The following is a 24,487-nucleotide window of genomic DNA, read 5'->3' as shown; positions in this document are numbered from 1 at the left end:
TAAAATTTAAAGGTAAATATCTTCATTATTAATTATTAAAAAAAAAACAATTAGTATATATCAAAAATTAATATCATCTTTTAAGAAACTAAAGAGTATGATTTGCACGTTCATCGACATTTGGCACTAAATCACCATCAACCTAGAAATAAACAGTGTTTTTTTATTTTTCAAAACATATATAAGCATACCTCATTCCCATAGGATATATCTGCATTAAACCATAAGGTGAATCATTTTCAGCAATAAAAATAGTTCTATGTCTGACATTGCCTAATGTGGCTCCCCCTTGAGGTGGTCCCAGAATCACAGTGAATGCCTCAAGTAATTCAGGAATGTTGTCTGCTACAGCTGAGATCTGAAGCACTCTGCTGCCCTACAAAAGTGAAAGAAGTATGTGTTAATAAATTCAGCTATTTAAACATTTTTGCACAGATCACCTAAATCAATTACTTTTCTGCTAAAGCAGTCCCATCTACTACAACAGACAAATGAAGTGAAATCTACGTTCTCCTTTTGACTGACCTTCTTTCCTTGGGTGAAGCTCCCTCATATATCAGCTCACAATAAGTTCTATTTCCAAGTAATAGATAGACCCCGAGTCAGCGAGGGTTATGTGGCATACACGAATGCAAAGCACAAGTAGATGTCACATAACCCTCGTTGATGAGGGATCTATCTTATTTAGAGCACGGGTCCATTAGCGGGTTATAACGCATTCATGCAAGAAGTGTGGTTATGCCAGTTACACCATGTCTGAGTCTTTTGTTCTTTACTTCCACCGTGGTCTAATCTCAGTTGAAATGATGAGGCAAAGATACTATATAGCATACATGTAGAGACAATAGTCCAGTCTTGACTGTCAGACTTCAGTTGTCACCCAGTTCACATATGCCCTAATGACTTCACAAGTTCACCTTTAACAATGACCAGGTGAATAGAAAGTCCTTCAGGGGTCAGTTGCTAAAGATTACAATCAGAAATGAACAAGTGTTCAATCCCTAAGTGGTTTACATACATGTACATTCTGCCAACTCATTCTCCTCATTCATCTAAATGATGAATGATGATGATGATGATGATTCTCCTCAAGGCAGGGTGACTGTAGAAACAGAATTCAAAACAAGTACTATGACTTTGATTTTTATTTAACATCTAAGATTAGTTTTGTATTCTTTTTGAATATCATCCACCCACCTCTCTATCTTGAAAAGTAACAAAGCCATCTACAGGTGTGACATCAGTGACATTTCCACCCTTGGAAGCCAGAACTAAAAATGGCACAACCACCACCCCAAACACCCCAGGGCCCCTAGTTAGCCTGAGTTCTGCCTTGCTTCCCAGGGTGTTGGCACCGGTGGGTTCCACCAGGGTGATGTTGGCATCAGAGTCAAAGTTGACAGTCCCCCCAGCTCCATCATTGGCTGTGATAGTAATGACAGCTGAAAACAACAGGCGAGACATTAAACTGAGTCACACATCAAGGTATAAAACAGTGTTTGCAACTACTTGTGCCACTATCATATTATGAGCCAGAGACAGATAACCCAAGACCTGCATGTATTCAGTTTTTCTTTGAATTATTAAAAAAAATATATGTCTTGTCATATAAACAGTTTTTAGCACACTGGTAGATGCAAACACTGTATGTATTGTAGTGTCTAGTGAGTGTGGTCACATGCATGCATGCACCAAGTATGTGTAGTCTTACAGGCAATTCTATGATTACTATAACATTCATAGTTTTAGATTTAAAATTGTTGTTTGTGCAGGGTAAAACAAGATTTTTTCCAAAAGCAATAACAGAGGCTATGTAATTATTTTTCAAAATCTGTGTCATGAAATAATTAATTGTTGATATATATATATATATATATATCATTGTTGCAATTCCAATTTTCAAAAGAAAAGGGATATGAAACAGTGCCTGTTGCACTTGTTACACTTTCAAAGTTATCAATATAAATAGAATTGTGCACGCTATTATAGCAGGCCTGAAAATGAAATAACATTATCAAAACAGTCATGAATGCATGAATAGAAGTTGCACATATGTGTGACAGAAAAGGGGGGAATGGAAATGTGACTACTACACATATACTAATGTGAAACAGATATTTTAGATAAGATGGACATGATGGTCTGAAACATTCAGGTAGTTTTAAATTGATCATGGGAAGAGGGGTTGAGGAGGCAAGAGAGAGCACAAGAATGACCACTGAATGACAAATAGAAACATCAATTCTAGTCTGAAACATTTAAGGCTGGTACTGCCATCTTTTATTTACACCTTTCTGCCATGGAAGATAAACATGATTACATCAAAAACAGAAAATTAGAAATATATGTTTAAAATATATCAAGCTATAAATTCCTAATTTATATAAATAAAATCATATCTCCTGATTTTTCATGGCAGAGAAGATTTTTCTGTGAGCCTTTCTACATCAGTCATTATTCCATGCATGAAGTAAATGTACATGTAGTGCAAGTGAGTATCATGTTTTCTGTAGTTTCCCTGTGCATGAAGTCTGAAATATTTCTACACCCATGCAAAATTTCCTTGAAAAAGATCAAAGACAAAGGTTCTTAGTGTTACAAAGAATATGAGTTTAGCTGTGGTGTACTGGAACATCCAACACTAACACATGCAAAAATATCTTCATTCTGTAGAAAATATTAAATAAGTATTTTCACTGTTCTCTAATGAAATATATAAGTTAAATTTAATTAATTGCCTTAAAAATATCTAATCTAATCACTTGTTAAATTTATGTTATTCATAGTAAAATTAGTAGAATTTTTGTACTTGTTGTTAAAGATCTGTTAGTAAAAGGAGTGGGGCTGGAACTGCTTGTAGTCTCAAATTGAACTGTAGCAGACGTCAGAGCGGTGGAAGTTGCAGCATCAGTAAAACTATCGAAACCATGCACATCTGACACTGTTGATGTTAGTTGTAAATAGTTAGTAGATGCTGATAACACTATAGTGGTATTTAGTAGTGTGAAATTAGAAGTAGTAGTAGTAGTAGTAGCAATGGCTGTTGTAGTAGTGGCAGTAGTAGTAGTAGTAGTAGTAGCACTAGCAGATAAGCTCACAGGAGTGGTGAGACTAAGACTTCCAAGGATGGTTATGAGAGCTATAGGAAGCAAAGGTAAAGTCAAGATTAGCACAGAGAGTTACAACAATCATGAAATGGCCTTATGATAACAAACACATGAAAAGTAGGAAAATTACACAAATTCAAATATGCACAATTCTGTGACCAAAATCTACCAGTGGTTTTATTTGTAAGACACCATAATTTTCCAACTATCTTTCAAACATAAGATATATTTAAAAGAAACATGTCAGAGAAAATACTTTTGTACATATAAAACAGACCATATCATCTTTAGTTCCATGAATTTGATTTTAAAATCAAAATGATATATTAATCTAGCAATGAAACTAGCACACTGTAATATGTCTCCATATCATACATCTGAAATATAACTAATCATATTTTGTTAAACATCATCAATTTAACTGTATCATACATTATATGATTCTTTCATCAACAAATATGACAGCAGAAAGAGATGAAAGTTAGCTGGTGCACCTACCTCTGTGTGGCTCTCCCAACAGTAAACCTTCCTTGGGGCTAGCTAATACCACTTCAAATTGTTCATCTGCCTCTGCTTCATTATCATCAAACACCTGAACCATAACCTGTTTGGTGGTTTCTCCATCAAGGAATACCACATCCTGTGAAGTATAAGGTGATCTCACTGTTACATGTAGTACTACTTATTTAAACAATTTCTATGTTAACTTTTTAAAATGGACCTATAGGTATCAAAATGACACAAAAGCATAAAAAAACAACTCTACAACATTAATAAATGTAAGGAAAATAAGTGATTCAGAATCAAATACAGGAACTATTTAATCAACAACAACTGAAAATAAAAATCTCAATTTGAGACCTTTCACAAGTTACTGACCAAACCTTGATGAGTACTTGATTCACTTATATTCCTCATTTACTACTACTACTACTACTGGAACTGGATGCATTCACTCATGATTTGTGTAATAATTGACTGTGACAAGATGATAAGTTATCACCTCCAGTTAATTACCTGTGTCTTCACAGAGTAGTCCTGTTCTGTCCTTGCTCCTTCCCCTAAGCTCCTGGCATATACAAACACAGACACATTGCCAAAGGTTCCGCGTCCTCGAACTATGGTCAGGGAGAAGTTTACATTGGTTTCATTGACTGTAATCCTGTAATAAGTCATCATTGGTTATAAAAATCATTGGCCATATCTATCAACCTCTCAATTACACTTCCTATGGCTTGCTGTGAAACTAAATGCAGAAATAGCCATAGAAACATGTTCCTTCATGTTAGATGAAACATGATTTTAAAAGGATTATGTTCCCTGCAAAAATATTCAGGAGGTTGAAGATTACCTGGCAGAATCAGCAGGAAAGTAAACCTCTCCTTTAGTGCCATCATTAGCGCTTATAAGGACTTCAGCAGTAATGTCAGCTGATGCTAAAAATAAATATGTAAACAATTTCAACATCAGATACTTGTAAAACATATCTGAAACCCAATCTAAGTTACAATTATCTTTTTATATGACAGGCTGCTATTGATATTGTATCTTATCTATTTCATCACTAGAAATAAAGCAAAAGCTATTGTTGACTTTGAATTAGATGTGCAGCAGAAAAATGTGTTCTTTATTTTCTAATCCCTTAAATAAGTTGCCTGCCTTTAAATTGATTTCCTAAGGCAATTATAAACTGATCATAATTAGACAAAGCACACTAAGATAGGCTGAACCAACCTGAATGGAAATATGGCTTAACACCTACCAAGTGATGGTTCAAATGTGCTGTTATCAGGGTTCACTTTCTCCACTCTGGTCAGACTAACAATGAACACTTCATCCACCTCTGGGGCCTCATCATCTACAATCTGGACCTCTATATTACCAGAGTTTGCTCCATCATGGATAACTATACTGCCAGTCTTGGGAACAAAATCTTGACCTGGTTCTGCCAATATTTTGTTCACATTCAGATTACTGACTGAACCTTTCTTGATTTCATAGTATACACGAATGTCCCCTGAAAAACAAGACAGGCATTATTTAATTCTGAAAAGTCAAACATATATTCTGATACTTCAATGTTCATTCATCACTGACCATTGCATGATACATTGGGTTACAGTTGCATTTTACCTTGAGCAACACTCGTTTACATTTTCAAATTTCATCTTCTTTATTTTTGCTCAAAAGATGTATTTAACTGTCTTATTATTTGAGAACTGTACCCCTGTAACTGGTCTATATTTTCTTCCATAAAACACTTGCCATATCCAAAAGCCACAATGTTACTATTTCAAGTTACCTATAGCTCCAAACTTTCTGTCCACCATGAGCTGCACTGTGGTATTGGCCTCTGGTGTGTGTACCAGCATGGAGCTGGAGGCAAACTGGAACACGCCATGGGGATCATTACTGCCCTGGATTGTAATACTGGCCACATAGCTCTGGGGATCCAAGATGGCTTCTCCTGTTTGTCGGACACCTGAAGCGATTGATGAATAATTTTGATTTTCTCATTTTTTTCATATTGAAATCTTTGTTAATCATGTCTCAAGTAATTTCTGTCTTTGCAACACAAGCTAAAAATGAGATGTTGTAGGAAATTAGAACATTGTTGAATGTACATTTCCTCCCCCCCTTTTTTTTCATCAAACCCATAACAAGTAGATTGTCTCAAAACACAAATGAGTCATAAGGAATTACTTCTAATTTTGCAAATTGTATATTTACATACATTATGATTAAATACCCTCCTAATAAAAATATAAATTTATATACAATCAACAAAGATATTGTATTTGTGAAAAGTTAGAATTTTCAATGTCTTAATCAGTATGTCCATAAAATACAACTGAAAACAAATCAAAGACTTCATTCCACTGATACAGAAGACTCTATTTCTTTTCTGTAGTCCTATCAATTTATCTTGGTCAAATGCATACACACACACACATCTAAGAAGTTGTGCTGAAACAATAGTAGAAAGTTAACAAAAATGAAAAACTTCCAATGAGAGAAAACATATTTCCCTTCCTGTAAAGCAAAAGAAAAGATATGTAAAACAAAACATAAAATAGCATGGAAAAGTCATGATCAGCCTGATCAAAGAAAAAAAAATCACAGATTGAAAAACAATTTCAAAAATGTTGGCATTAATTTTATGATCCTTTATGTTGTTGCTTGCCAGCTCATGCAATAGATGTCCTTCTCAAGAAACTATATATATATATATAGTGAAATAAGACAGGAGCAGATGAAAGGCCATCCTATTTTATCTAATCTAACCAATAAAATATTTTATTTTCATCCATAAGCAATAAAAATAAATGCCCAAAACAAAAATCTATAAGAAAAATTAACTGCTAATTTCAGCAACTAATCTAAAAGGAATATTGTCTACTAATATTCAGTTCTTGTCCAGATACATACCATAATAAAATCCATTCATTAGATTACAGACACATGGAACAATATAATACAGTTAAAATGATACTTTAAATTACAACTTCAGCTAAAAATAAGGACGGAATAATATGGGTTTTTGCTTTACCATTTGATAGATACTTACTCTTCCCATTTTTTAATGAAAAAAAATGTGACCAAACAAACAAACGTGAAAATCGTGACAAACAGGAGTTGTAAAACTGTGTTAGTCACAACATAAATTTTCCCAAAAAGTAGTATTCTTTGTATTTCATAAGTATAAAAAAAAAACCAAAGGTAAATCCTTGTTTATTTCTTATTTAACAATGAAAGTCATAAAGCATGCAATAATATCTTAGCAACAGCTTACCTGATGTAACAAGATTTTTGAGGAAAATGCGGTATTCTTCATTGACCTCTGGAGTGGCATCTTCCAGAATGTGTAATGATATGGTCTTTTCTAATTCACCCTGATTAACATAATTAGATCAATTAGGAACAAAACAATACATTAATATAAACAATCCATTTGGAATAAATAGGAGGCAACTTACAATAACAACTTACTATAATTACTGTCGTAAACAACAATCATACTTTTTTCAAAGCCTTCAATCACAATTAATTGATTTCTCAAAATAAACTACATAAGTTTGCTGCGCAAAAATATAATATCCCTCATATTATCAATAAAATAATGTAATATCACACAATTTTACCTCCTTAAAGACCAGTGAACCCTGGTACACCCTGAAGCCTAGAGCAGGGTTCAGTCCATTCAAACCCTTGATTTCCCAGTCCATGCTGGCGTTACCACGAGCTGGGCGACTCCTCTGAACAACCATTGTCAGGTTATCCCCTGGGAAGGGTATTATCATTTTAAATCATTTCCCAATTTTCTAACCACCAAGTAATTCTCAAAAACATTATAACAATTTGCAAATAGAGATCTTTTACAAAGAATGGCTGCCCTTGTTAAAATCAATAAAAATGAGATTGAATGAGAACAATATATTGTACTACATGCATATACATGAGAACATTACATCTTTAGTTTATACAAGAATATATAATGTATTCTGCAATTCCCCTTTCCCTAAAATAAACATAAGGAAATTAGTAAAATAGCAGGAAAAGTGCACACTGCAAAGAACTCTATCTAACTCATATTCTCCTTACCCTCCCTAGCCAGTACAGAGCTCTGAGCAAAACCAAGTGTTCCTCCTACGTTGTCATTGGCCATGATGATCACATTGACTGTATTGTTTGGACCTATTACAGCGCCACCTTGTGGGTTGGATAAAAAGATGAGAATGTTCTCATCATCTTCTGCTTCATCATCATCAATGATTCCAATGGTGAGAGCTAGAATGAAACATGAGATGTTATTTAATGTTGTCCCTATAAATTGACAATCAAATCAAAAAGTAAAGGAATTTCTAAAATATAACAGATAAAACCAACTGCAAAAAACTGCTTTTAAACAATTGCAATTCTCACACTAATGCATTGGGATGAAATATTAACAATTGGTATTTCAAACTAAACAATTTTTCCACCTTTCAAAGGTTGGCACACTTAAATGTCATGACTACTACTACATGAACTACTACTACTACTACTATTACAGTATTTCCAAAAACCTGTACCTCGTCTAGTTTCTCCTGGTCCAAATATAAGACTGGCCCCATCAGCAATAAAGTCTATACCCTTTGTAGCATTGCTCCTTGACTGATCAACTGACCACATTACATACACTTCACCAATACTACCACCTAGAATGATTATCATCTGTCTTAAATCACCTATTTACATGGATAAGATACACGTAATAACATAGAAAAGATGAAAAAAAGTTCTGTTCACTTCAGACTACTCTACATCTGTTCTGTATCAACCAAGAAACAGCTTAATTTTATTGCACTTGTCTTGATATAGCAGTTCACCAATACAAAAAAACTGTTAATCCTGAAGTCCCAATAACTTCAATGTATTGAACCAGCTCTAGATCAGCACTGATATAAAGAAGCCTGATGTGAACAGAGAAAAACACAGAAAAGCTGACAAATATAAAGATTAAAGTGTAAAAATGTATATGAGAGGAAGTCAGATCTACTTACGTGGATCAATGTACTCAACTAGATATACAGGATTGAAGAAATATAAGGTTAAAATTTGTAGGAGGATTCAGTTCAGTAAGAATACACACAAAGTGAAAATAGTATTATTACATCTTAACATACAAAAAGAGGAATGCAAAAGGTGAATAGTAATTCATTGTTCATAATGTCCACAGATAATTATCTATAATAAACACTTCTTTTGGAAATACTTCTAAAACCATTCACATTTTTATCAATTCTTGTTAATATTATGTTGTACATATTCTTCTTAAATTTTATCCATCAAAAAACAAAACAGCCCCATCCATAAAGATTTTTCTAATCATCCACAAAATTGATCACTCCCACATCGTAGTTTCATGTGTGTGTATTAATAATTACTCTTTGCCATTACTCAAAAACCTTTTTAAAGGTATATGAAGAAAGATTTACAGTATTCTGTTATGATGTTCGACACTTCAACCCACCTCCTCTTTCTACCACCAGATCTACAAACAGTTTCTCTCTCTCCTCCACTTCCACCACCCTTCCTCCATTCAAGGCACGCGGGTCATTACTGAAGATACTAAATATTCCATTGGCATCATCATTCTTATCAATGACCACAGTGGCCATTTGGATATTGCCCAGTCTGGGGTTGTTTCGTGGATTACTGGGTGGACCACTGACCAATTCTACGTTGGTCAGTCTGACCAAAAATCTTTCGTCCAGCTCGGGAAGACGGTCGGCAAGGATTTGGATTGGGATGGTGCCAGAGCTGGCTCCATCTTGAATGATAACAGAGGCACCTGTCACTGGGGTGTAGTCCTGACCTGATTCTGCCTGGATGTCATACAGGGTCATTGCCTGGTAAAAAAATTAAAACACTGATAAATAAACAGGCAAAACAAATGCCTTAATTTTTGTATGCTGGAGTGTTTATAAAATGGTCACAATTTTTGTTCATTTTTATTTCATGGGTTGAACTATGCTCAATTGAAGTTCATTTAATGTGATGGATTTGTTGCCATATGTTTTTATATTTATTTATTAAAGATTATTTTTTGAGAATAAAAACATATGGTAAATCTAAAATTTATTTTCTGTCTGGCCCTTGTGTATTTTTTTGATACAATGCTCTTAAATCTTAACGTTAAAGGTACATACGAACCGAGCATTGGTGGAGTGTGGATTCCCAGTAACACATCCAAACCACTTCTACTAGTTTCTTATACGACTCAAATAAATTTGACATGCCAAGGGATAAACTGAATAGATCACTTGATCAGCCATAAAAGAGCTTCAGACTGCTCCTTTCCTTAAATTTTTGGTCGGAAATTTAACCTACATTCGTGACCTACTTTTCTGCCCCATTGACATACAGCATAGAATGCTAGCAGAAAAATCCGTTCAAACATCACTTTCGGGAAAAATTAAACGGTGCCTTTTGGTAATTCTCTTAGATATACTACTTGAAACTATATGCTGGCATTTGGTCTGTTTTTGTGGCAAAATATTGGCTTTGTATGCATCTTTAACTACACTGGCAGACTCACTCAATACTTATAATAAAAATTTAACTGAAATATTGCCTGATAACACATATTTAAAACATCTGGTCTCACCATCCCGCACGATCATATCACAATAAATACAATTATAAAGCTTCCTTATCTCACATAATGCTCATACTTTGGTAACATTCTTCATATAATAGCGCACATCAGCAGCAGGCATGAAGCTGTCATTTCTTCCAGAGGTAAACCATGTACAGATTGCTGCAGTGGAGTTGTACTGGAAGACCAGGCAGGCTCTTGTAGACAGACAGGTTCTTGCACACATCTGGAAAAACAACAACACACAGCAATACAGAACAGCATGATGGCCATTCATATTACTTTAAAGAGTGGACGGAAATCAATACAGAAAAATGCGCATCAAAAATAATGGTCTTATCAAATTTTGCCATTCTGAAGTATCAATTGCAATTAAATCGGACCTTTAAAACCTATCAGTAATAAAACCCTGACTATGATGAAAAAGTGTCCAGATAACAAGTAGACAGTGTATCATTCTATCAATTTAGAGACTGCGTATTTCTGTGATTGAATATTGTAAAATGTTTTTCTACAATAAATCTTTTCCTACCTCCACTGGCTCTGGTGCCCCACTCACATCCACACTGAATCCATCCTGTGGTGTATTAGCCCCATAGACAGGCTGTGTGTAGTAGTCAAGTATGTCCTGTCCCTGGTTAGACACTATAGCCAGGATATCCACCTGCTCTGTACTATAGGATACTCTAAGTTGTCCAAAGGAACCACCACTGAATAGAGATTATGTAAGAATTAGCCATAAAAAGATTTGACTCAACATCTAAAATGTAATCAAGATAAAGTAGATTATTCTAACTTTTCAAAATTGAGTTAATTTAAGTAAATAACTTGATTTTATTTATGAAACCTGACGATATGCATTAATTTCATTAAAATATGCAATGAACAACATTTCTTCTATTTAATCAGGGTGCTTGTATTAGTAGGATCAACATGGACATTAACACCACTAATGGCCTCTGATTTCTAAGACAAAATATATATTTCAATAGTAAAAACAGAAAAAAAGACAAGAAAGGAGAGATATAAAAGTGATCTTAAGTTCAGTCTAACTTACCTCCTTGTTAGTTTGATGTGCTGGGTGTCATCAGCAGACAATTCCTTAAGGACAAACCTATCCTGCTCAAACTGGACAATACCATGTGGATCATCATTGGGCAGTATGGTAAGTCTGAACACATTCCTGCTGCCTACCCTACCTCCATTAGTGGCTGCAGTCAATGTTATCAAAATGTCCTGAAAAGAATGAAGTTTTAGATTTAACATTCCGAGGTCTAAATTTATAAATTTTTACAATGAGAGTTCTACTCACTTTTCACACAGGATTTAACATTTGCCAGCCGTCTATGGTTTTAATTTTTGTCTTTCAAAAAACAAATGTAAAAATTAACCTCTAACACAAAGAGTCATCATCCTAAATGATAATCATAAGAAGGATTGTTAAAAGAAATGGAATATTGCTTTATCTATTTGTACCTCCTGGTCCTCAGGTTCATCATCAGGCAGTACAGTAATGACTATCTTTTCACTGGCTTGGTTACTGGTAAAGTAGATGGTGCTCTGAGTTGGGGAGACGTCTGCTGTGGCAGGAACACCTGAAGTTATGAAAAGAGGGAAGAAATATAATAACAGGAAAAGACAAAATTTGGTCCTTAATGTGTGATAATTATTTTCCCCCTTATCCGGTTATACAATGACTAACTTTCTTTCTTTATGAAAATTATTTGATCTTAATGAGAGGGAACAGACTTAGAATTTAACTATTGGTTCTAATTTTGAAGATACATCCCCCCCTTTTTTTTAAATTTTTATTCAAACTTTTTGTCTTTCTTTTGATCAACTGCCTGAAATGATAACTTTGATTTTTGCAAATTTTTTCATTTTTTTGTCACTGATGATCTTCAATAAAAACCAAAACCTTTCAAGCCATGACAAATAACTTACACTAATTTCAACACAAAGTACCTCATCTACACCCTATAAATGTACATAACTCAATTTGTCTTGTCATCACCTACTATAAAATGCAAAATAAGAGGCAAACACATCTTTACCCAGGGTTTTTCATTGTTCTTTCCCAGAACTTCTCCAAATGTTCATTTCACAAATCATCCAAGGGATGTTAATAGCATTTTAGCTCTCCTCCAGGGCAGTGAAATGTTCTGATTCTTATTCCTATCCAGGCCTCATTTATTTCACTCTTTTTTGTAATCTGATCTCAAGTAATAAACATGGCACAAGATTGAACTTAAGGTAAATTTTTTATATAATCATATCAATGTCTAATGTAAAAGCCATGATGCATGGTTAGATGTCTACAAAAAATAAAAAAAGGTCAGACAAATGAAGTGGGATGAATAAAGGAGGAACTGCAGCAAAGTATTTTTCTGTTTGATTGAAAAGCTTTCAGCACATTTGCAAAATCAGCAAATTTCAGATCTAAATAATAAAGGCAAAAAAAAAAAAAAAAAACAATGGCATGAAACAAAAAGTCAAACCTAAAAACTAAGAAAAATAACTACACACAATCTGTTCTTGACAAGATGGTTTTTGACTAAGAAAAGGGATCTTATCCCCAGATGTTATAAGCCTGGAAACACTAAAATCAGGGAAATACTTATATCTTTTCCATGTTCACTTGAAACTAATTCCTCCCAGTAAGAGTGCCTTAAAGTCCATGTGTGAATGTTAAGCTGTTGTAAACTCTGGTTTAAGTTCAATGACCTCCAATTCCCCACCGTCTATTCCATTATCAGTCTATTCCATTGTCGTAGGATGTAGTGGTTAGTGGTTAGATGTAGTGGTTTTTATTACTTATTACTTAATGTCTTTTCAAGACATTTAATTATATTCTATCTACTTCTGACCATAGAGACTATGAAAGAAACAAATTGTTTACTCTTCCCTACACATCTGCAATCTACGAACATTGCTAAGAGAAGTTTCTTGTTCAATAATATAATTATCCTATTATTCTTGGACATGGTTGACAATGATTCATTAGAAATTCCTCCAAGTGTTCAAAGATATAATTCATAGATTCAAAAGATATTATACTCCTTTTTAATTTTCTGAAGGAATTTTTCTTTAACTAAGAGGCTTTCTTCTTTCTGGTTCAATAGGCAATTATCTAAATTTATTTCAGTGTGCACTGATTGACAAAGTTTCATAAATAAAAGCAGAAAACATCTTAAGACTCTAAATTATAGATTCCCAGGGCAATGACTTTTTAATTTTCTGAAAAGATTTAGATCTCATTCACCTGGAATTAAGCCAGCACTTACACAGTGCAGCATACCCTAAAGGGGTAAAGGTCCCTGTGAATGATTACAACATAATCGTAACTTCTTAACAAATTAAAGCAAAATGCCTTGCTACGTCATGATCTCTGTTTAATGTACCTACCATTGTCTTTTGTTAATTTTCAATGAATGGATAACATTGCTAATTTGACGTCAGAGTCATGAAAAATGCTTTTGTGAAATCTTTATTATTGGTTACAAGTGCTCAAAATACTTCATTCTCAGGTCAGTGTTTTTGCATTTTAGGTTGCTGGGTTATGGTTTTAATAGACAATGAATGGACCTATGAAATTGAACAGACAGAAACCAGCCAGAACTAGAGTGCTTAAATTGCCTGTGTTTACAATTACACTAGTAGTGCAGATTTAATAGAGTTATTACATGTGTTTACACTAAAAGTTTCTTTATAAAAAGGATTCAGATTTTCAACACGTGCACAGAAGGTGCCAATTTCTTTGCTACACAAGAATTAATTATATGAGTTCACCTCTCTCAGACAATGTTGCTTTGTCTCCGTAATGTAATAATGGCCAGTAACTTTTATTGAGTATCCAGGGTACCAAGGCTGGTAAAAACCACCTGGGAAATTCCCTCTATTAACTATTTCACACATGGATACTGCCAAATTCTTGAGTGCTTTCTAAATATTTGCCAAAGCACAACTGTTGCTGACTCCCAAAAGTTTTCTAAGAAAATCTAACCGCATTTAAAACAACACCCCTAGGTAAACAATTTATCAAGCTGTCTGTTAAAGTGATGAAACAAGTGTGACTTATTAAGCAAAAAAAGGTGGGGAAAATGCTGAATGTTAAGATCACATAATCTGACAGCCTTAGGTGTGAGAAACTACACTTTCCCATCATATGAACACATATTTACAATTATAAAGGTACAAAATATTATCATGAGTTGGAAACCTAAATGACCTGGTGATTTGACTTCAAATATGAAATATCATCTTAATGTATAAAGTCAACATTGGTAACAAACCAATTTCTTAACTTCTTATTGAATTACTGAGTACATCCTACTGATTAGCAAATTTTCAACTTTTTTTTGTTAGGACTTGCATTTTAGTGGACAGAAGACACACAGAACTTCAAATTTCAATTTCTCACAAACAAGATGATTATTAGATTTTCAATAAAGATTAGGTCATATCCCATATCACAAATTAGATTCATTTTCAGATAATAAGCTGTGTCTGAATTTATAAAGAAGGAAGACTGGATTTCTAACTGTTATCTAATGGACTATTTCATTTGAGCCTCCTCCAAAATATGTATAATGGTTGGAGTGTCACAGGCAAATGATTGAGCCATGCTTCAGAGGTTGGGCAAGATGTACATCTGAGACTGGAAATAGGATACAGAAGACTGATTGGGCTATAATATTTGTACTGAGTGCCACAGAGATGTTAAAAAGCTACTGAGTAAATCTTTTTTCTGCCAGAGGCAATACCATTTCTCGAATTAAATAAAAACTTATTGAATAATCATGGATATTTTATTGGGATGTATAAATCAGCAGAGCAGTGCATATTTCAATACATCCATTACTTGCATTTTTCATTTTATTTGAAACATATATCAGATGACAGGTGGTATCTGAAAAAACAAACTGGAAGTCAACAATGCCATACTAACCATTGAGAGTAGCTTCCCACTGGACAGCTACCACATCAAGAGTGCCGCCCATTCTGCTGACAGTGATTTCCACACTTTGTCCCGACTGTGACTCGGGTTCTTCTACACTACTGCCAGATGTGGAAAATTCTGAAAACAGAAAAAAAACTTGTCTGAAGACACAGACATCCAATTATGTACCTGAGACAATGTGCTATTTCTAGCTAACATTATGTCAACACATGTTCTGCTATAGCTCTTGCCTCAATGGGTGTATACTTTAACCTACAATTACTAAAATGAGCATTTTGACCTGACCCCGATTAATGTAATGAACAAGTTGTGTCGGATTCGACTTTTGACACCATTTTGCTTTGCCTATCTTAAATTTGGATACAATCCATTAAATAGGGTTGGGAAATCCCTTAAGTTACTTTCTTTTCTGCCAAAATGAATGTCAGACAGGCCCAACACAGCAAGAGATTCAAGAAAAGTCTGTATTAAGTGAGTAAGTGTGCCAGAAAAGACAGGATACAAGGGCAGGGTTATGTAACACTTGACTATTGATCTTTTCATGCAATTTTCCACCAAGCAGTTTTTCATTTATTCAATGCCAAAGGAGACATAAAATAGGGTGTCAAATCTTAAAAGTTGAGTCAAGCTACAGAACTTATGAATACATCTCAAGGCCAAAAATATCATAAGACAAAATTCTAAAGATTTATTTCACCAACAGTGAGTAAGACTAGCTCTTTCGACAATGTTGACTCTGAACATAAAAATAAGTAACAAAAACTGGTTCATCTCATAGGCATGTATGAGTATACTGGAAAATGAACCAGGTAATGTTTCCTGAAAAAGTAATAAATAAATAAGAAGAAAAATTACCAAAAGCTCCCTTGGGATCATCAGAGGACAAAATGGTGACCTGCGTGGATATCAGCCTTCCCAGCTGAGCACCTCCTGTAATCTGTGGCAATAGGCGGATAGTGAACGTTTCGTTTAACTCTGCGATCCTGTCATCATTGATCTCCACGGGAACTCTCTTCCTCCTTTCCCTGTCAGCCAGGATGACATCACTGGAGGTGACACTGTAGTCCACGGTGTTGACAGCTGTGCCTGATATCACCTCAAACTTCACACTCACCTATAACAATTATTAAAACAGGGCACTTTTAAAGTAAATCTTTAAAAATTTAAATTTAAGTCAAACATGATATGCGTGATTATGTTCTGAAGTTTTGGCAAAAAATGAAAAGTTAAAAGGTATTACACTAAGGCAGCAGTTCATAAAAGGACTTTTAATCAAATGACTATTACTATTATCACAATAATTTTAGTGCTGCAAGTGCAATTCTTCAAAGAATTCATCCAAATTTTGTACTTAGATATCTTTAAACATTTCAATGTTAAAACACCTGTTAAAGCAAAAGCAACAGAATAAGAGAACAGGAACACAAACCTCTCCAAAAGAGCCTTCTTTGCGTACAACATCAACTATGGAGCCAGTAAAGTTCTCTGACACAGCCACAGAGGCTGTTGACAGCTCCAGGATGCCATTTGCATTGTCATTCTGGTTGATGATAATCTGAGCATAGGTTTGTTGGTTTGGGCCAAGGCGAGGAGAAAAGGACACTAAAAACCAACAATAAAAATATTATAAATACAGAGATGGGAATTCAGACGCTCCATTCTCATAAGGACAGTAACCATGCATAAATGTTTATATGGCTCAGGAAATACAGGTATCACCTGGTGGCAATGCAGCCAAGGTGTTTTTCAGATCTGCTGGACCGGATTCTATTGAAGGCACAAGTGTCAATTAAATTGCATGATTTACACATGCAGTTCCTTTCACTGGCAATGACAATCAGCATGTAGAACTTGCAATGCTCAATAAATAATTATAGATAAATATATAGGAATTAATAATTTATAAGATTACAGGAAAATTTATATTGGCATTCATTTAATACTTATAGATCCTTTCCTTCTTCACATAACAGGAGGTAATCCTTCAATGGCGAAAAAAATTACATCTCTCAAGAAAGGCTGGTAGCTGAACACAGGGCTCATTCATATTATTAGAGGCACCCACGGTAAGCACCATTTTCACCTGCTTACCTGGTCTACTCTGTCCACCAGAGATCAACTCAACTGAAGTGAGACGGACAAACACGGATTCATCTCCTTCTGGAATCTGATCATCTCTGATATGGATGTCAAAGTCTTCTCGATTTTGGTTCAGTCCCAGCTGAACATAGCCGCTCACAGGAACAAAATCACTTTCATTGGCACGTGCAACTGACCCAGGAAGGAAGTTATAATATTCAGTTGCATCTAGTGTTGTGTAGTTGACTCGAACTAAACCCACAAAACCCTGTTGCCGCTGTACTGTTAATGTCACAACTGTTAAAAAATTAAATCAAAGAAGTTATTTTTCATGTTAGGCACAATTGCAAAGACCAGAAAAACAAAGATTTAATATCCTTTGTTGTTATTTAAAGAAGGCAGGGTAATATAAAACAACTCAACAGAAAATATTTAAAGATAGTTTCTGTAACCATTACCAAGGGAATTTAACCTTAAGTTAAATCAATATGAAGTTGTGGCTTACATGGATGGAAGACTATAGTAACTCATTTTTTCCCAGTATTTTCTGCATATTCGATATTTACTTCACTTCATTTATCATGGATTCTATACATGCACCATTGCGTTTTTTCCACCGCAGAACACTTTCCAATTTCAGTTTTAATTTAATTTTCAGCTAAAGTTGAGATAACGGTTATTCTCAGCCACTTCATTTTAATGCTTGTTGATAGATTCAGTGAAACAAGTGCTATCGAATAATTGCAGTAACTATAAATCTATCAAATCCTGCTTACTAGGTGCTTTTTTGACAGGAAATGGCTTGATAACTGTTTCAATGATTATTGAAAACTGGATCAAAATGTCATTGGTACAACTTGTACAGAAAACAAGGTACTTTTCAGTAGTAAAAAAAAGGTCAACTAGTACATTTCTTCGACTTTTTTCTATCACCCAAAGGTGAGCAAAAAAGAATATGAGATAACTAATTAAGATCCATTAAACAAAAAAAAAAAAACATTTTTCAATCCTTAAAAGCCAATTAACAGAAATCCCAAATGCTTTCCCAAATTTTCATTTTTAATCCTTTTTACAAAAAATCCACCAGCTATTCAAAAGTCCTGGTCAGCATATGGCTTTAGAGAAGTTTTAATTTTCAGTAAACAGGAACTGAGGTCAGGCAACCCATGTCTATTTTAAATTATGAGAAAAACCAACACAGCCTCAGTTTTGGGTTTCTTTGTCAAACAAACTGGCGAGACTTTTTGTGTGATCAAAGCGATCAAGGGCAAATCACTTTGTAGGCCCACACCTTAAATCTTACATTTCTGGTAAACAACTTCTATGGTGGTAACAGTTAACTTATTCATGTGCTGGTCCAACATTTTGATTTATTTTTGCCCTAAATGCATTTATCTAACACTGGATTCTCATTAAGGGCAGACAATGTCATCTGATATATATTTATCCCAGACAAAAACAATTTAAGTGCACTAAAATAAACTTTTTTTCCAATAACATATTTTAGGTAAAAACTTGATCTAGCAATTTAGTGAAGTGTATTTATCCTTATAATTGAACTTTACTTTTTTCTCATGATTTTAAGTATTACAAAAGCCATCAAATTGAAATATTTTACTTGACCCTTAATAATGTGCATGTCCAGCAACAGAAAGTCTAATATGCCTAAAATTTAAAATGTGATTATTCTAAATTAAATTTAAAATGTAATAAATTTTGAAAAAGTTTTTGAAGAAGATCACATTATATAAATCTTAACTAAAACATACATTTTATGGAATAAAAAGAGCATGAGACTAACAAATTCTTAATATCATTACCATGGTCTCCTTCCTCTGTTCTGATTGGCCTGTTGTTGTCAGTGATTGTGAATACTCCATATGGATCATCATTTGATAAAACAGTAAGGTTTGCCTGGAGTCTGAAGGAGTTCCCTAATTCTCCCTATTAAATATATGTGAATCATATTTATTTCATTCTTTTTTAAATAACATTGTTTTCAAAGAAGTTGATCATTCTTTGTCCATGGATAATACAATCTTGAATATGATCATTGTTTGAAAGGGATTCTGTCAATGGTTTCCTGCTGTTTCAGACATTTGGATGAGAATGAACTCTAATATTCTTGATTTGGACTAGGTAAACAAGAACATTCCAGCATCAAAAATACAATATGCACACAGAATTTACTATTATGATGAAATAAGTTTTGCAGAAACACCCATGAGTATAGACAGTCTGATAGTATCGCAAGACTTGACATTTCACTTAGTACTTCAAACAAGGTCAATAGCATACATATTTACTTTATGGACTAAAAACATCTCCCCCCTTTTATTTAAATGTTGATCTCAAGAAAATAACACAGAATGGAAGAACCATATTTTCATTTCAATGACAATAAGGTTGTTACCTTGTTGACACCAGTCAATTTTAGTACAAAGAATTCATCCAATTCTGGATAGGGATCACCTCTGACCTTGACCCCTATGACCTTTGTCTCTTCTCCTGACACAAAGGTCACCGAACCACTGTTTTCAACCAGGTCGTTCCCTACATCATTTTCTATCTGCCAGAAAACTGTTACTGAACCAATTTTACCACCAAGCCTCTCCACCTTAAAAAGACGTTACATGTGTGCAATTATATGATATGAGAACAATTTAAATGAGTGATACCTTAAAAAAATTTTATACATATACATTTGAATTAAATGGAAAAGAGCATGGCAGTCAGGAACAGTAAGATAAAAATTCAAAGAAAAGTCAAATTCAAGTTGCATCTCCCTAGAGGAATAAGTGGAAATTTAATCTTTAATATCCTGTTAGCAAAAATCTATTTTTACATTGCTGCAGAGATCGAATCATTTCATAGCAACATGACAATTAATTAATTTCTTATTTTCAAATTGATTGGTTCTATGTACATAACTACTAGGCATACGTGCATATGTTCCTTGGGAGAGGGGGAGGGGGTTAAGGGCACATGGGTTTGGATATAAATAGTATAATAATCATTTTAAGAATCATAAGCATTTTCTGGGGAACCAATCATAATTTTAACACTGAGAAGTACTGTGGCCCTTGTTTCAAATGAAACATTTAGAAACAACATCAATTATTAGACTGCAAGAAATCTGTGCCAGAGCAGAAATTCTGTGCCAATGATCAGAGTTTCTGTCCAAGTGTATATAGGGATTGAAACACAAATTTTCCTGTATTTCCAACTTTTTTACGAATAAACCATGTACTGCCAAATGTTTGTTTGGACAAATGTGAAACACAATTATACTTTTCATTGGTACTCTGCATCCAAATCAGTGCCCTTAACCTGGGCAGAATTCTGTCAAATAGAATTATCTTTATAACTCCACAAAGGCTATACATTTGTACTGTTTCACACCCTCAATCTTTAAAAAAACTTGTACCCATTCAACTCTATACACCTGACCTACAGTGAACATTTTTGAAAAGAAAATTTAGGCAAATCTCTTAACTTGAAACTAATAAACAAACGCCAGCTGACTACAGTATAAGGGCCAAGTACATCCAAATGTTGCTGCTAAATTCTTATCAACCTTTAAGTTAGTGATTGAAAACCTTGGTTTAATCGGCACTGAATTTAAAGCTGCTCCAAGAAAAAGTGAACATGAGATTTAACCTTTCTTGTGCTTTGTCAGAATACATATTCTCTGCTGAACTTGCTGCAGTCTACTTGTTCAACTTGTGCTGTCAAAGTGAAAACTGGTATAGACCTAGACAGCACCAGAACTGCTCCACTTGGTCCCGAGTAATCATGCCATTTGTCATTTCTCCCTCTGCACTTCAAGTTGGTTAAGTTAATTCCAACACTTAGGTTTTCTAAAATCTTACCCTCTAGGCAAAAAAACTACAATTGTAAACATCCTGTAATTCTTTTAAGTAACACAACTTTCCCTCCGGGAGGCCCTTTTTATTAGTCTGACCTTTGTAGAGTGGCGGGAACACTTTAAAAAAAAATAAAAACTTTTAAAACTGAAAAAGCTACAGTCACAATCACTTGGTGTAACAAAAAGTTGATTTATTTATCTAACCATACTAGTTACTCAAACAAAAATCCTGTCCTTGCTTGCTGAGCACTTAATTTAGACAAGACACATGCTTTTCATTCATATCCTTCACACCCATCCTTGATTCTTTACAAACAAAATGACTATGAAGATGTCCCAAGCCAAATTTAGCCTCAATCACAATTTTGAAGTAAAAAGCAAATGTTCTAGATATGTGTGCATGTATTTTTGAGATTTTTTTTTTGTTCTGGGAAATCAATAGAAGAAACATCAAAATGACATGTAAAGTGGAAAAGCAGTGCAAGGATATATAGTTCATAGCTTTACATGCAGCGTGGGCTGGTCTCTGAGCTTTAAATAGAACTACATAGGGGAGGTGGAAGTTACAAACCTGAAACACGTGCATATAGGCAGGGAGTCGCCCCTTGGGAAAATGTACCCCCACCCTCATTAACAATGAGTCATCTTAACACCTGCCATGGTTGTACTGTTTCTGTGAAATATTTTTCCCATCGATGTCCACCATACAACAATTTTTTTCAAGCTTAAATAGAATTAGCCAATCAGAGGACTCTTTACATGTACATGCTACAGTTTTGTTGACTGTTTTTCCAAATGCAATTAATATAGTAAAAATTGGGTACATAATATCTTTTTTATTTTCAATTCATGGAGAACGAAAAGATAAATAATCTTATTTCCAACATTTCTTAATAATACTTAATACTTACCTTAAAATTGACAACAGTGAATCCAGTATCACCAGTCTCATTTACGGTAGCAGTCAGGGAATCAGAAGTAAACTGGAATTTTCCATAGGCATCGTCAGAACTGGCAATAGTAATATTAATGGTAGATCCAAGACCTGTTTCTGCCCCTCCAGTTGGGTTAAGAAGTTTCACCAAAAAATATTTGTCATCTTCTGGGATGGCATTGTCTATGATGCTGATGTTTATATAGTCATATCGCTGACCAGGGCCAAAATTCAACCGGTTTACTCCAGCCTATTAAATTAAGTGACAAGATATAAAATATATAAATAAATAAATGATGTTGTTAACATAGTTCATGTTGACATGTGGATGGCATCAACTAGGGACTGGATGAGTGCCTCCAGCATGGAAGAAACACAAGAACAATTGTGCCAATATTCTTTCCCATTTATTAACAAATTCAATTTCTATAAAAATAGTGTTCACTAGTAATATGTTTTTACAACTGCCATGTGCATAAATTAAGTAGCTTAATTTCAGCATGAAAAATAATGCATTCTGGCAATAATCCAATTACAATTTTGCCAAAAGAAGAGAAAAATTCAGAGTGAAAATACAATACAACAGTAAATAATAATAATAATCATATGGCTCAGTTACCATGGTCAGATACAGTGTGAGATTCAATATTCTTTCTTTAAAGCAATTAGTTCAATAAATTCCATGACTTACTGGCCTGTCTTTTAAATGGTAAAGTTAAATCTTAAATCTTGATAAACACTGCATGATCTTTGATGCATATTACTATTCTTGATAAACCAGATAAACTCGATTTTTGGCAGTGCAACCACTGGCATTGGTTCTATGGATGTACTTGTGTCTTTTGTTGACAATATTGATAAGTTCACAGTTTGTCACATGATTATGCAAATTACTATTAGATTTTTGGGCCAGTGAGATTAAATTTTTCAATGATTTGGTGAGATTTTAAACATGTTAAAGCGTTCCTATGTGAAACTTGCATTTAAGCATATTTTATAAACAGCTGCATCTGGCAAGCTGACAAAACATTCAAACATGAGAAATAAATGCAATACGCAGCATTGTTTTTATGACATAAAATCTCTCATATTGGAACAGGTGTTACTGGAGTTCCACAGAAAGTTGTCTAACAGACAATGTTTTTCCTAATAACCCAAGACCCAAAGACTGCTGCCTAGGCACCAAAATTATCCAGACAAATTAGGCTAGTCCATGAATCATTTTTACAGTGCTTATGTATGCTAACTTCAGATATATGTGTTCAACACAATCTATTATGTGTGACAGTAATCATCATTTACAAATAAACTGTTTTTAGTTCCTAGAAAACATACTTCTGAAAATGATTAAGACACCATTTTTCATCATCTTTTTTCTCCCAACTTAAAATTTATTTCAATCAACAGCATTTGCACAATCCCACACCTCCACACATCCACAGATAAAAGAAAAAAAAGCTAAAAATCAACCCCCTTTAATCAAGAGCCAGAATCAAATGAAAGAGGCAAATAGTTTATTGATGGCGAAAATCAGAGAAAACCCCCTATCAACTGTTACACCCACATAGTGTATACCATCTCCTGTGATCTAGTTCAAAACAGAAGTGCAGCTTACTGAGATAAATAACCTCCCAGTACCCCCTCAAATACTGCTTTGTGGGAAGGTAAACACCAAACAGGGAAGATATTATCTTTAAGGCAATGTCTTGATCAAAACACCATTAAAACATGCACAGCACACCCACATATTATGGTCACCAACTGTGTTCTTTCCATGTGAATCATTTCACAAATTATCAAAAACATGAGAAATTTCATTACAATTCAGGAGTGGGGGTACAGCAGCCAATGGTTGACAGGAATTTTGTCTAGTCTGTGTGCACAAACTATCTTGAATGAAACATTATACAAACATGAAATTCTTACGTCAAAGCTGCGTCATCCATCTTTACATTATTTGCCTCATTTCATACCTAAACAATTGTTGATGAAAATAACTTAAAAGTTAAAAAAAATTTCACTTTCCAATTTTCAAAAGAAGCATATTGTCAAACCAAATAAATTCCTACCTTTCATGGAATGGAAAAAGAACAGAAAAAAATAATAATGTGATGTTAATTTTCCTTTTATCATGAGGTATCAAAATTGACTTCCAACTTTATAATCAAAAGATAAAATCAACTCGTTGACAAAAGACCTTTTGGTGAACAAAAACACTAAATCTATTAAATTGCAAAATTAAGTCTATTTTTATATGATTATATCCATTCCTTAGACCTACACTAAGAAATCTCCTTTCAGTTCCACGAAAACACACACAAAAACATTTACTTATGGAGTTATGATATTTCCTTTAATGTACCATTATATCTAAAAAAAAAAAAAAAATACAAGATCT

General features: G+C 34.1%; 1 protein-coding gene across 6 annotated transcripts in view; it reads right to left on the bottom strand.

Moving 5' to 3' along the window:
* Positions 1-24,487, bottom strand: part of LOC106159787 (adhesion G protein-coupled receptor V1-like) — a 127,434-nt gene that overhangs the window by 53,601 nt on the left and 49,346 nt on the right. For 5 of the 6 annotated variants that reach the window (XM_086998849.1, XM_086998853.1, XM_086998850.1 and 2 more), the window contains 23 exons: positions 22,067-22,339; positions 19,701-19,904; positions 19,108-19,231; positions 17,300-17,584; positions 16,638-16,810; positions 16,064-16,322; positions 15,197-15,325; positions 11,725-11,843; positions 11,306-11,484; positions 10,781-10,958; positions 10,325-10,474; positions 9,121-9,499; positions 8,180-8,305; positions 7,710-7,895; positions 7,250-7,389; positions 6,901-7,000; positions 5,410-5,589; positions 4,870-5,124; positions 4,459-4,543; positions 4,125-4,269; positions 3,606-3,747; positions 1,198-1,442; positions 192-376 (listed from right to left, as the gene is read on the bottom strand). In XM_086998849.1, the coding sequence (XP_086854975.1) occupies positions 192-376; positions 1,198-1,442; positions 3,606-3,747; positions 4,125-4,269; positions 4,459-4,543; positions 4,870-5,124; positions 5,410-5,589; positions 6,901-7,000; positions 7,250-7,389; positions 7,710-7,895; positions 8,180-8,305; positions 9,121-9,499; positions 10,325-10,474; positions 10,781-10,958; positions 11,306-11,484; positions 11,725-11,843; positions 15,197-15,325; positions 16,064-16,322; positions 16,638-16,810; positions 17,300-17,584; positions 19,108-19,231; positions 19,701-19,904; positions 22,067-22,339 (4,241 nt within the window). The remainder of the gene's footprint in view (positions 1-191; positions 377-1,197; positions 1,443-3,605; positions 3,748-4,124; positions 4,270-4,458; positions 4,544-4,869; positions 5,125-5,409; positions 5,590-6,900; positions 7,001-7,249; positions 7,390-7,709; positions 7,896-8,179; positions 8,306-9,120; positions 9,500-10,324; positions 10,475-10,780; positions 10,959-11,305; positions 11,485-11,724; positions 11,844-15,196; positions 15,326-16,063; positions 16,323-16,637; positions 16,811-17,299; positions 17,585-19,107; positions 19,232-19,700; positions 19,905-22,066; positions 22,340-24,487) is intronic. The other variant, XM_086998851.1, reaches the window with a different exon arrangement.

Source organism: Lingula anatina, chromosome 1, assembly GCF_051362555.1.
Source record: "Lingula anatina isolate TDL-2025a chromosome 1, LinAna3.0, whole genome shotgun sequence".
NCBI classification, from domain to species: Eukaryota; Metazoa; Brachiopoda; class Lingulata; order Lingulida; family Lingulidae; genus Lingula; species Lingula anatina.
This window is presented reverse-complemented; position numbering and strand designations above follow the sequence as displayed.